This window comes from Lytechinus variegatus, chromosome 8 (genome assembly GCF_018143015.1).
Source record: "Lytechinus variegatus isolate NC3 chromosome 8, Lvar_3.0, whole genome shotgun sequence".
Classification (NCBI taxonomy): Eukaryota; Metazoa; Echinodermata; class Echinoidea; order Temnopleuroida; family Toxopneustidae; genus Lytechinus; species Lytechinus variegatus.
This window is the reverse complement of record NC_054747.1, coordinates 632,265-645,479: the sequence shown is the minus strand read 5'-3', so window position 1 is coordinate 645,479 and position 13,215 is coordinate 632,265. Positions and strand designations below refer to the sequence as shown.

The 13,215-nt window shown below is 37.5% G+C and overlaps 1 protein-coding gene across 1 annotated transcript in view; it reads left to right on the top strand.

The window, feature by feature from the left end:
* The first annotated feature begins 571 nt into the window (after window positions 1-571).
* LOC121419770 (protein C-ets-1-like) overlaps window positions 572-13,215 on the top strand; it is a 59,150-nt gene continuing 46,506 nt past the window's right edge. The window contains exons 1-2 of the mRNA XM_041614223.1: window positions 572-606; window positions 1,529-1,750. Of these exons, the coding sequence (XP_041470157.1) occupies window positions 1,613-1,750 (138 nt within the window). The 5' untranslated portion in view covers window positions 572-606; window positions 1,529-1,612. The remainder of the gene's footprint in view (window positions 607-1,528; window positions 1,751-13,215) is intronic.

Here is a 13,215-nt window from a genome sequence, read left to right as displayed (position 1 = left end):
GCGTATTCATCACGTTGTTATCCAATGAGCGCACCGGAAAAAGACCCCAGCAAAGCATGTCGAGAGAAATTTTAATGAATGAATGAACTTGCGTGAGCTGAGAGCTCGCGCTCCTGTACTGTTGACTGTACATAGTAGCGCATGCATGCAAGACTCGCCAATTGTTTACATCGCCACCGGCCGGCTACTCAGCGAGCACCCTGCATGCGGTTTGGAATGCAAGTTTTGTGAAGAAAGATTTTTTTTTCGAACTTCTCAAGACAAATGAAGCGTAGCATCTCTTATAAAACGTACAGGTGAGCTTAAATTTGATCCATAGTGTAGTGGTGATTGATGCTTTTACATGCCTCCGGGGACCACATGAAATTCGCGTGGATTTTTTTTTTGCTGCTTTTGAAAATGATGCAGCAAGTTTGTCCTTGTGCATCTTGACTGCAGCCGCCCGCCGTCTGCCGTCTTCAACTTGTTGCGCTGGATTGACTGTTCCTTCGCAAGCTTCGGCAAGTTGACTTCTCTGTACGTTGTGGAAGTCTTTATATTCAGCAAGGAAGTCGATTTGTTTCCTTCATTTGTGAGATTTTTATACATTTTCGTCGACATTACGAGGTTGAATTTTCGCTTCCTTTTTTAGTAGTCTTTTAAGTTGAGCTATCTTTTTAATGTTTGAGTCTTTGACTAAATTAGTAAAAAAGTAAAATGTCTCTCTCATCTCGGTCACGTCACCGAGTTGCGTGATGGTATCACTCTGTTTTTATGCTATTTTCATTCGGTCATGATGTATTGATGGAGATGCATAGATGTGCATGCCGTGGCGTGGGTATATAGATTAGACTAAGTTATGGCATGTAAAGGAAGGGGGGTAGCATCTATCTGCCATTAACACAGGCCGATGCAATTTGGTGTAGTTCCTGACTGTGTTTGCATTGTGATGCAAAATCAAGAATTTTTTAGATGGAGATGAATGCGGGGCCGGGATTGATGTGCAAAAAAGCGCAGGTGGAACAAAGACAAATGGGCATTATCCTGGTTTAAGTCGCCACTCCATTCACTGCTGTTCATTTTGTCAGTGGCGGTGACTTCTTTCATCTCCCATTGACTTTGTACACAACGAGAGCACACACACGAGAAGAGAGGTGACTTATTTCAGGATAATGCCGACAAATGTATTCATGTTTAATTTATGCATCTTTCGTTTCATACTTTATTCACAAGTTCTTAAGTGTTCAGTGAAAATATATACATGTAGCTCTTTCTCATTCTTAAGGTAGGCCCACAGGCTACAGGTACAGTAACTGCCTAAAAATAGTTGATTCCTCTCGTACCACAGAAATCTGCCCATCTTTGTCTTGAGAATAGAACTTTTTGGAAGGGGTATGGTGGCCCTTAATATAAGTTCTAACACGTGTTGATTATTCTGGCCTAGAAACTTGCTGTGAGTTGGGCGAATTGTGACTTGTACGCCTATTAGTTATATAATGCAAGTTGAAATCACCCTAGAGCATCCCCTCATTTTGTCTCCCTTTTCCAGTTTTGCCTCACGACCCACGTACAGAAGAAGTCAGAACTCCGTTCGACGTTGAGTTCGACCTCGAACAAGAGCCCGCAAGCACCAATGGCATCTATGCACTGTTCGTTTCCTGTGGATCTCCATGAACTGCAGCCTCGTCCCAGCATGCATCTGGATGAATGCTGCCAAGTTCCTGATGTGATGAACCACAAGAGGAGACCCCAAAAGCTTACCATACAGAAGGTGAGTTTCTTTTTGACACCAAAACTTTAAAACCTTAAAATGACAAGTCCGTCCCAACAAAACATTGATTTGAATAAAAAAGAAATCCAACAAGCATAACAATGAAAATTTCATCAAAATCGGATGTATAAGAAAATTATGACATTCAAAACTTTTGCTTAATTTCACAATTGACAGTTACGTATGCCCTCCCTGGTCGGTACCGGGCATGCAAATGGAGACTGATGACTTCATCCACTCAATATAGGCCTATTTCTTTTTATTTTATTATGAAATATGAAATATTCTAATTCATTCTCATTGTCAATTGAAACAATTTTCATTCCTGAACATGTGAACAAAAATTGTAAAGTTGCTAATGACATTGCCAGTCCTGTGGGGACATAGCAACAAGGAATACTGGATCATTCAAAATTCTATTATAACTCGTTGAATTCATGAATGAAATATTTACAACGGGGAGTTTATGCGTGAAGAATCCTCTCACTCAATGATTTTCGCTGGTCTTTTGATCTCGGCCAATCAGATGGAAGCATTTCAGTATTTAAAACAAATACGGTACTAGTGAAAACTGCTTTTTCTTTCATGAAATCTCTCCTGGTAATGGACTGTTCAGTCTTGGGGCTCATTTCATAAAGCTGTTTGTATGCTACGAATGACTACAAAGGACTGACTTTACAAACGACTGGTCACCCTTTCTTGTGCTACAGTGTATATGATATATCCCTATGTAGCTGACTTAGAACATCTTCCAGTCGTTTGTAAGGTTGTGCGTAACTTTACAAACAGCTTTATGAAACACCCCCCTGTTTCAGCTTTCTTCACATCCTTGGGGTCCTTAGAGTCATTTATTTTGAAGAAACCAAAGTATTCAAGTTATTCCTTTCATGAATTAACCTGCAGGGATAAACCAGTACTGGCCATAGTATACCTCTTGCAAGCATAGAATGTAGTAATTGCACATTGTACAGTTCATTGTATGACAATTTCCATGGTGGAAATGTCTGTTTATCTGGACATTTTTATCAAGCACCACTTCAAAAAGAGGAATGTCAATCAGGTGTCTGAAGCCTTGCAATTGAATAAGATGACATGCTGAGACACAAGTCTGCTGGTATCTGAAGTGCAAGAATAAAATAATTTGGTTGTACATGTAGTTTTCGTGTATGCACAGGTGGTACATGTCTTTAGTATATGTAGGCCCCTTGCTGTAAATAGCTCCTCACTATTATTCAGCATAATCACTCGCTGCCTTTTAAAGTGGATTGAGCTCTATGCATAGAATTTGAACTGAATCGCATTTTATGCATTCAAACAAAGAGTCGGTTGCATTTTAATGTACTTTTCTCTATCACAGCAGAACTATGTGCTTCTTATTAATAGGCATTTTATAACAAAATTGGCAAGGAAATTGCTCATCCTGCACAATATACAAAGAGCAGGGAACTGTTTGTTAAATACAGTGCAAGCAGGATGAAAAGTCTTCAATAAAGTGTTCTGCTTTCGAAATTGCCAGGCTTTGGAAGTCCCCCCCTATTATCAAAAATTAATGTACTTTTTGCATTTACCCCCCCCCCATGGATTGTGAATCCCTAATGACATTTTAATAGGAATTCTATGGGATAGAACAATTTCCCAGTTTCCAAGCTGTTTGCTCACAGGGAAAAAACAAACAAATGCATTGAGAATCAAACCAGAAAAAACTCTGACACACAAACCCATATCATTGGTAGCCATAATCTCCATTTTCACCATAACCCGATTTAACAATGCAATTTCTAGAGGTTACCGAGTTCATAGTCGGTTGAACTTTAAATGGCTGGTGAGGAAAATTGTACACAAAAACGTTGAGTTCAATGCAAGGTTTGTCATTAAAAATAGTTTTGTGGTAGAGGTGCAAGGGTATTGTGAGTTAGTGAGGCAGCGCATTCCATTGTTAATATCCCAGAAAAATAACTGCTTCTATAATTTGTGAGGCGCCAGCTTTTTAAGCAGCTTTTTGCTTGAAATTCATTGTGATGTCATGTTTTCTACTTGCGTTAAGTGCATGGTTTTGTTTTTATATAGCGTACATGTATTTTATTCATGGCCTTGTTTTTACGAGTTTACTAACGAGTTGCATTATTGTTCACAAACAAATATGGAGTCATTGGCTGTTTGAAATTCTAGTTATGCGCAAAAATTAATGTATTGTACATTTTCATAGATTTAATAGTTTTTTGGGGCATAATTTGCCTACTTTTCTTCTTTGTTGAAAAGTTTGGGTTATTTTACAGTTCTTCAGTCTTTTGTCAAGACAACTTGGTGTAATGACCGTTTGGGTGGCGAGAGTTCCACTTTTTGTACTTGGCATTTCCAACTTAATAGAGGTTCAGTCAACAGATTTGTATCAAGCACTATTGACTTCTATATGGTTAAAACTTAAAAGTCCCTCGAAGAACTTTGTCATAATAAAGAAATACATCTCTTTAATACTCCTACATGATAAAAGAGTGTTATTTGGAGGCCAAGATGCACAAACAAATCTTGTGATTTGGGTGGGGGAGGGAGGGTAGCAGATCTTGTGGCTGGTATATTATATCCCTTATTGCCATACTATTACATCATTAGAAAGGTGACAAAAAGTTTCATCCTTCGTATCTGTACAGGAATATCAAATTCATGTACATACATGTATGCCTACTTCGTGTAGCCAAGAGGGAGAACTCCAATTTGTCCTGCACATGAAAGAGTTGAGATTATCCTCTTCAGATATTTAGTTTATTGTTGCAGTTTAAACAAGCGTTGAACCTTATCAATGGGTAGGTGTTTGAGTGGGGGAAGTGAATGTATTGATACAAACAGGGATTAGACTATGTAATCCATTGAGAGTTAAACATGCCACAGAAGGGGCAAGCAAACAATGGATAGATTTGGAAGTACAGTCAAGCTTGGTATGATCATGACTCCCCTTTCTTTTCATTCTTCTCAGCTCTTGAGTTGGGATTTTTTTCCCTGTTTGCTGAAAAGGAAAAGCTTTCGAAAGCTAACTGTGCCATTTATAGCGCTAAGCTGGTCATTCAACTTGGAAGCTTTACAGTAGTCATGACTGTTTTGTGCTGCAAAGGACTGTTGGATTCTCATGTTCACAGCAATAGCATAATTAATCTTTAAAGAGTGAATGATTTCTTAGCATCACTCAGAGAATGATATCTTATAGAAACATTTACTTTTCCTAGAACAAGTAAAGGCCTATTTACTTTTCGCTTAATATTCTTAGCAGTGCTGCAGGTTGCGTAATGTATTTAACAAGTTATTTTTAAAAAAGCTCTTGAGAGTTAATCCAATTTTTCAGACTACAGGGTGGAAATACATGTATATGGTCCTGCCCCTGACCATTGGCTTTACTAGTAGGTCCATGCCCTGACTGAAATTCTGACACCCGAGGTAGAACTTTTGCTAACTATTTTCTTGACCCAACTTGAAGGCCTAATTTAATGTTATAGACAAAATACAAAAATAAAAGGGGAGATATTAATATGTACATGGATGCCTTTCTATCAACTTAAAAACTCTGAACCCCCCCAAAAAATCGAAAGAAATGCTTTTGATACCGTTATAATCAAAGATTTTGTGTAATTTCTATCGTGTTGATAATAACAGAACACATTGAGTACATGTACGTGATGAAATTAAGATGGTGTTTCCAGTGACATTGTATTTCAGTTTTTTGAAGCACTAAATGATTTTCGGATGCGATTCGCTCTGGGCTTCATTTTTGTAACATATCACAGACACAGGCGACAAGTTGGACCTTGCAGCTCAGATTTTTAAAAAGTCGGATCAATGTTAGCCAATGCCTTTGGGATGACTAGAGGATTAGCATCTTTGTTTGCAGCTTATTTGGTGCATTTGCTTTTACGTTGAGTATTTAAGCATGCAATGAGTATCGGCATGATCATGTAATGTAGTATTGGCCATAAACTTGGCCGTTGGCCCTCTGCATAAACTTGGTAAGGGTACACAATGTACACGTTTGTGGGTGGGGGAGGGGCATATGTACAGCTCCTTGGGCATACCTACTACGTATGCCATGCACATGTAGGCCCTGTATGTAGGCCTATAATGTACACACATAACATGCATATTAAAGTGATTGGTTAACATTGGTTCGACTTTAAAAAAATCTGAGTTAGAAGGTCAAGCTTATCACCTGTGTCTTTGATATGTTACAAAAATGAAGCCCAGAAAAAAATAATTATTTAGTGCTTCAAAAATGGAAATATAAAGTGACCGGAAACACCGTCTTAATTTCATCCCATACACTTATGTGTACTATTTAGGTGTCTATAAGACGCCTATTTACAAAATCGGGTTCACCTTGTAGTTTTCGCTTTTCATTCTCAATAATGGTTGTTTTCAGGGTTTATTAGTTCTAATACATGCACTTGTACACATGTTTCATTTTGGTTTGAGAATTTTTTAAATCGGCTTCTCACAAAGTTAAACAATACCTTTAAAGTAGGACTACGTGTAGGTCTATGGATTGGATGCATTACATCAAGTGTAGTCCAAGGCTATGAGTTGGGGGTTTCAAGTTCATATTGACTGAGTAGCTAGCGTAGGAGTCCAAGGCGGGGGAAATCATTTCCTATTCATTTCCATAAAGAGAAATTGAGAAGTATCGAGAGAAACTAGGTAAGCTACTTTCGGCTACTCCATAGAACCCTTGGGAGGATGTATTGCATCAAACGCGTCAAGCACTGGCAACTATTAGTTTGATAAATCTACTGTAGGAACTCTCAAAACACTTGCTCAGTTTTGAATAGTTGATCCTTAGGATTTCCTTCCCCTGCTTAAGATTCAATTTCATGTTGTTTTTTCTCCAGCTTTGGGAAGGTCTAAAAATTAGCTCCTGTCTGTAAATCACAAAATAGCCCACATTAACAAACATTCTGTAGGCCTACTCTATCCTCTAAAGTTCACCCCAGGGACAAGAAGATTGTGGTCAAAATAGCAGAAATTGTTATTAGAATTTTACTTATTTAATTTGTGATGTCATATGCAGCTTTCTTACATTTATCATACTTATGGAAAAAAATCAATGAAATGTCATTTTCGCATAAAATTAATTTTTTTTTCAATACCTTAGACAATTCATTTCACACCCATTCCAAAAAAAAAAGTTATAACAACCCATTCAAAAATTGAAAATTTAGCATTTTATGTTAACATGGGGCAACTGCTCGCTTATGACGTATCACAATCCCAAACTTCAAATTCTAATAACTTAATCTTTGATGGATTTCTTCATGCCTTCAATATTTTATATGATTTCTTTTCTGTTTTTACAACAAACTTTTCTTCAGTGTGAAGTGTGAACTTCCCCTTTAATCCTGTAATGAATGAAAAGATTCTAGAAGTAAATACTAATTTGTTGCCTTTCTTGACGACTATCGTGATGAATGCCTGCCCGACGAGCCTGCAATGATTTGTCAAATAGACTTGTCTTGATTATTGCGACATCATAGTGGCGACAAGTCGTCACCGTGGGGATCACAGAGTCTTAGCAATGTAGGGATCATTCCTCATTAGGTAGACCTTTTAATCAGATGCTAGCTTTATTTTAGTGCAATATCCAGACTTTGTTGCTCATTTAAAAAAAACAAAACAACAATTTGTTTTAATATGCCCGAGAAAGCAGGAATGAGAATAGAAAACCTAAAAAAAATGTTGAAATAATAGAGAAATGCCCCCCCCCAAATCAAAACCTAGTCTGCAAACACAGACTCATATTTGATACTTCAACCAATAATGGGTCTAGAGTGAAGACTAGACTAACATCATGAATCTAGTCTCACTAATTCAGACTCTTCATTCCAAATGCATTAAGCGAATTGTGAAAACTATTCAAGGGTCTAGACTACTCAACTGTCTAATGGTTCTCGGCAGTTTTTCAGCATCAAGTTGGAGAGATCTACTACCAAATATATATAGTAAAAACAGAAGAGACCAACTCCAAGCTAAGATATTGCGATGATTTTCAAAAAGAGACCTTTACAGTATGTGTTAGCCTTACATCTATGTGTAAGTAAGCTTGGTCTGAAATGTTAGACTAATTCAGGAATATGTGTGATTGCAATCACTTTCTTCAAGCTGGCAAGGGAGTATAAGGACAGCTGTGCGATTTCTGAACGATAGTTTCCAATGGATTTCGTGATTTTTAACTCTGGCGTCATCTTTGAGATGTTGTGATTTGAGAAAGACTAGTGCGGCGGTGTATCATCATGCACAGCATTAGGCCTAGAAACACTCCAATGTTCATTTTAACTTTTATTGGGGGAAAAGTGACTTGCACCGATTTGTAACCGGCATACTGTACAACCATGGCTTTATAGTATGCCACAGATAATTATCACATTGTGTTATGCTCAAAGTTATTGTAATATACATGTAGGTCTGATTAAAGAGAAATGCCAGTAGTTGCAGTAAACGCTGATTTCATGAGAAAGTCTGTAAAACCAGGCTTAATTGTCAGAATATAATCGAGTATCTAGCTCTGGTACAGTTACATAAACTGAACTTTGTGAAATTTTGAAATCTACGCTGAAAAACGTTCACACTTAAGATTACCAACACAGATAGGCACACGTGGGACAGTGTATTATTATTGCTGAAATAAAGACCCGACGGAAGTGACCGAATCCGCGCTTATTTTGCTTATTTCTCAGCAATTACACAATTTCTCCCAGAATCCTTTGGCACATATTTTTTATTCATACAAACAGACACTTGAGTGGTCATTATATTAGATTCTGTAAAAAGTCATTTTGAGATTGTTACCAAAACTGGAATTTATCTTTAACAATATAGGTTTTATAAAAATGGACCATTTGTAATTCTTGGCCCTCCTCTTGATAAATTTATTGACATAGGGATTGGAATTTACTTTTTAATAATTAATATTGGAATTTTTTCAAATTTAAATACAGAAAGTTAAATCTGCATAACATTTGGTCATGGGCTTCCATGTATTTGGTTAGTCTGCAGACACAGACCCTCATTGGAACTTTGATCAACAAGTGTGCCTCCACGCAAAGACTAGCACATACAAAACTTGCTGTTCCAATACGGCCTTCAGTACACAAGGCATGAGCAGGCTGCACATTCAGACCCTTATTTCGAGTGAAGGGTTTGCCCAGCAGACTAGTATTTGGTCTACGTTTGCTTTCAATACATATTGATTTTAATACCAAGGACAAAACATTTAATGGCAAATTATAAAAGGAATATTGTATCCCACAGACCCACCTACATGCATCTCTGAATTAAAGTCTGAAACTTATGAAGAATAAATACTTCCGCTACTATCGATCATGGTGTAGGTGGGTTGGTTGGCTAGGTCTATTTCACCTTTTGTTTGAAATGGGCCTAATCAATAATCGCCTATTGTGTGCAAGGGGGTAGGGATCCAAGCAAATCAATTTGAAAGAGCAGTTAAACTATTGGAGTCAATGTGGTTCTATTGAAAGGGATTCTTGCAAAGGATTAGGCCCAATGGTTTGACATCTATACCTCTTGAAGTTGATACATCTAGCTGCTGTCAAAGAAGGTGGGCAGTATTGTCCCAAAGGCCCATTTACATTGCCCAAAACATGTGTTGACCAGGTACATGTAGACCCACAAGTAGTAAATGTTGACTTTTGAGCAAATCTAATCTATACATTTCTTGTACATTTTCACTTTCAATCACTTGAGTTTGTGGCTTTGTGTAATGATTGTTATTTTACTTGACCTATTTTGGTATTTTGTTTTGTAATTATGTATTTGTGTGATTTTCATTCAATGAATCCATTCAACTTCCAATTTCTGCACGTAGGCCTAGATACATACAGTAATTGAAAACTTCTTTGTTTTCATTTCCCTTTAAAGGTTTTCGTTAAAGTCAACTTTCATTTTCAAGCTTAATCAATGCTTTGATTCTTAAGTTTTGCTTGAAATTCTTTCAATAATATTGCTGGTTAAATAAATCGACAAAAATATTTAGTGCACATAGTGTACCCCCATTATAGTGTGAATGAACCCAGCAAGAACAGGAAAGGGTTGAGAGATACAGAAAGTCGAGAAAGTGTATTGTGGATGGGTGTGATGGAGCGTGACTTGTACTATTGTATCTTTGATCGTTTTGATGAATCACTTTCAAACACGTCTATGCCAAATGGAAGTATTTGTCCATTCGGTCAAGAATTCTTCTCTGCACTTTTGCGGTCATTCACCTGAAGATGCTATTCTTAGTACTTTAATACAGAGGTACATGTAGAAGGCCTCTAACACAAAGGTTAGCGAGTAATCGTACTACGCTTCTTTTTCCATGATTGATTGTACATTGTAGTCAATGCAATCATTCGTAGAGAAATGTTTTATGATCATTGCTATGCTTTGTGTTTATGGGCCTGATCAACTTAGCCTATAGGCCTATGGATAATTTGTCTGTGTTGAAATTTGAAATCGTAAAGCATTAAATGTAACCCCCCCCAGCCCCCATTTTGTTTCTTATTGATTTGTAGATGCGGGGCCTGCCGCCCAGCAAACATTGATGGGAAAATGTGAGATAGTTTATGGAAAATTACATTTAATAAAACATTATATGGAAAAATTACATTAAAACATGCTTTTCACACTGTACTTTTATTCCTTAACCCCGGGAAATTGGTGGGCCTAAGGGGGCCTTAGCCCCACAAATTTCCCGGGGTTAAGCTTAGCCCACTTCGTGGGCTAGATCTGTAAATAGTATGGTACTATCTGGCCCTGCAAAAAAGCAGGGTTAGCCAGCTTATTGTGGTGCTAGCACTACAATTGCGGTGCTAAGAGATGTAGTGTGAAACGAAACTGGGCTAAGGAAAAGTGGGGCTAAGCAATAGCCAATCACAGAAGTCGAAATTGCATGTTGATCACGCTCTGTGTGGTAAAATCATCAATATTCATGAGCTGTGGGATAGTCCGGGGTTACGGCATTAACCCCGGCAAGGCAGATAGAGATGGGGTTTATAAGAAAGACCGTGTGAATCCAAAAAACGATACTATGGGGTTAAGGATAGTCCAAAGTTAAGGATAGTGTGGGGTTAAGGAAATGCGGTGTGAAGAGCATACTAGTTTACCCTGTGTACAATGTAGATTTTATGTCCACAATGTTCAATTTGAAATAGCATCTCCCAGTTGGGAGTCCAATATCACATGTTACCATTTGTATCCCACAGGGCCCCATGACACCATATATATATATATATACATACACATATATAAATATAGCAAAGATATAACTTTGTATACATATATAAATATAGCAAAGATATAACTTTGGCATAATTATGAGGCCTTAGTATTGTACTACAAAAATAATCATCAAGCTAAAATGACAAGTAAACAAACAGATGAATAACGATAAGAAAGGTACACTGACTTAATCATCAAGCTAAAATGACAAGTAAACAAACAGATGAATAACGATAATAAAGGTACACTGACTTAAAAGCAAAACATAAGTTAAAAAAAATCATTAAGGATTTATTTTGTGGATGAGTGTAGGGCAAGCCTTCATCATGCATTATTTGCACTCGGGCCCAACCAACCACTTAACTTGGTCTCTTTATAAAGTACAGAGACAAATGTCATAATATACATGTAGGCCTTGTATTAAACTACTGATTACCTTACTGCAATAGTGTTTCCCAATACCACAGAATACTGTAGTATGAAATAGTGGGGCAGCATCGATAATGAGTCAGTGTTTTCTGAAAAGTTCAGCAAGTTCATGAGGGGTCCCACAGAGGCCACTGCATTTAAAACTTTTTTCACTTTGTTTTCCAATTATTTTGTTTCTGAATTTTTTAAGTACATGTAGACCCTATTCTTTTATTTCCTCTTGTGGTCTAAACCTTTTTTTTCACCCTTGACTTGTGCAGTTGAAGTGGTTTTTATCCAGTTTCAATTTGAATCCCATTAGTGTATGCTACACTTGATTTGGAAAGGGGGAGGCAAGGGGGGGGTAGGGAGGATGGGGCGTAGAGAGGATAGGAGGGGTTGTGGGGAAGGGGTAGAGATTGGAGGGGGAGAGAGAAGGGGAGAGGCCATATAAATGGGGTTCGAAAGGAAAGGAAGAACATAGTCTGCTGGGCAAACCTTTCACTCCAAATAGGGGTCTGAATGTGCAGCCTACTCATGCCTTGTGTACTGAAGGCTCTCTCGCTCAGTATTGGAACAGCAAGTTTTGTATGTGCTAGTCTTTGCGTGGAGGCACACTTGTTGATCAAAGTTCCAATGAGGGTCTGTGCCTGCAGACTAGGAAGAACAGGGCAGGGGTACAAGAGAGAGAGAGAGATAGGGTACAGTAGAAAGTAAAAAAAAAGATAAGAAACAAGGATAATTACATGAAAGTTGCAAAAAAATATAAAAAGATGATGATAAAAGGGCAAAATAAAAATGGGGAAAGAGAAAAGGGAGATAGTACAATGAATGTTTGTGGGGGTTGTTCCCCATTTCTAATCTCTATAAGGCTATGTTGCACAAAAGTATTCAATTGTGATTACTTTTACTATTATTATTGTACGACATTCATGGAAATAGGACTGGTATATGACCCTGTATGTTTCCTCACAAGTCCTACATGTTCGGGGCCACAATGCTATCGCTATTGACATTCAAAGGAGAATGCCAAGAGCAATTGCTGACTTTCTGTCAATGAAATATCCAATATTTTGACATTTTCCAGGAAAATTTACCTCCTGTGGCTAAGATTTGTTAAAAATAAAACATCTGGTCATGCTGTTCACGTGTGAAAAATTGCTCTGTGTGCTTTGTTTTGTGTGACGATGGGAGAGGTTCGCTGAACTTTTGTGAACATGGTAAAAAAAAAGTGTAAATGGCACACTCTCCAACCAAAAAAAAAATTAATAGTTCAGTTCAGTTTGGTTTATTTTCATTTCAACTCGAGTCAATTTAACAGTAAAAGAAATAAATGAATATACAAATATATATAGTATGACAATACATGTATGACATACATGTAGATAAATAAATATTTACAATAGACACTAAACGATATGATAATCATATTTATACTATGGAGTGGAAGTTCTCCCGGAGATTAGGTTGGTTTTAATTAAAGTAAAAATCCCAGAGTTTTGGCTGAATTATTAAGAATTGAGTCCAAATACAAGTACCAGTAATAACAGATTTCATGAGATCATTCATGCAGTTCACATTCCAGAAAATACGTACACGTACACCCTTTCTCAGATAATATTCCATGATTTAGGCCGTGTTTATGCTTCCACTTTTCAGGCCAAAATCAGCATTTCCAAACGTGATTAGTCCAAAACATGGTTGCGTCCATGCTTACTTTCATTTACATGTAAACGCTGTTTCAAAACGCCGCTAGTAAACTCACAAAAAGATGCGTTTGTAAACGTCGTTTGACCAGAATCAGG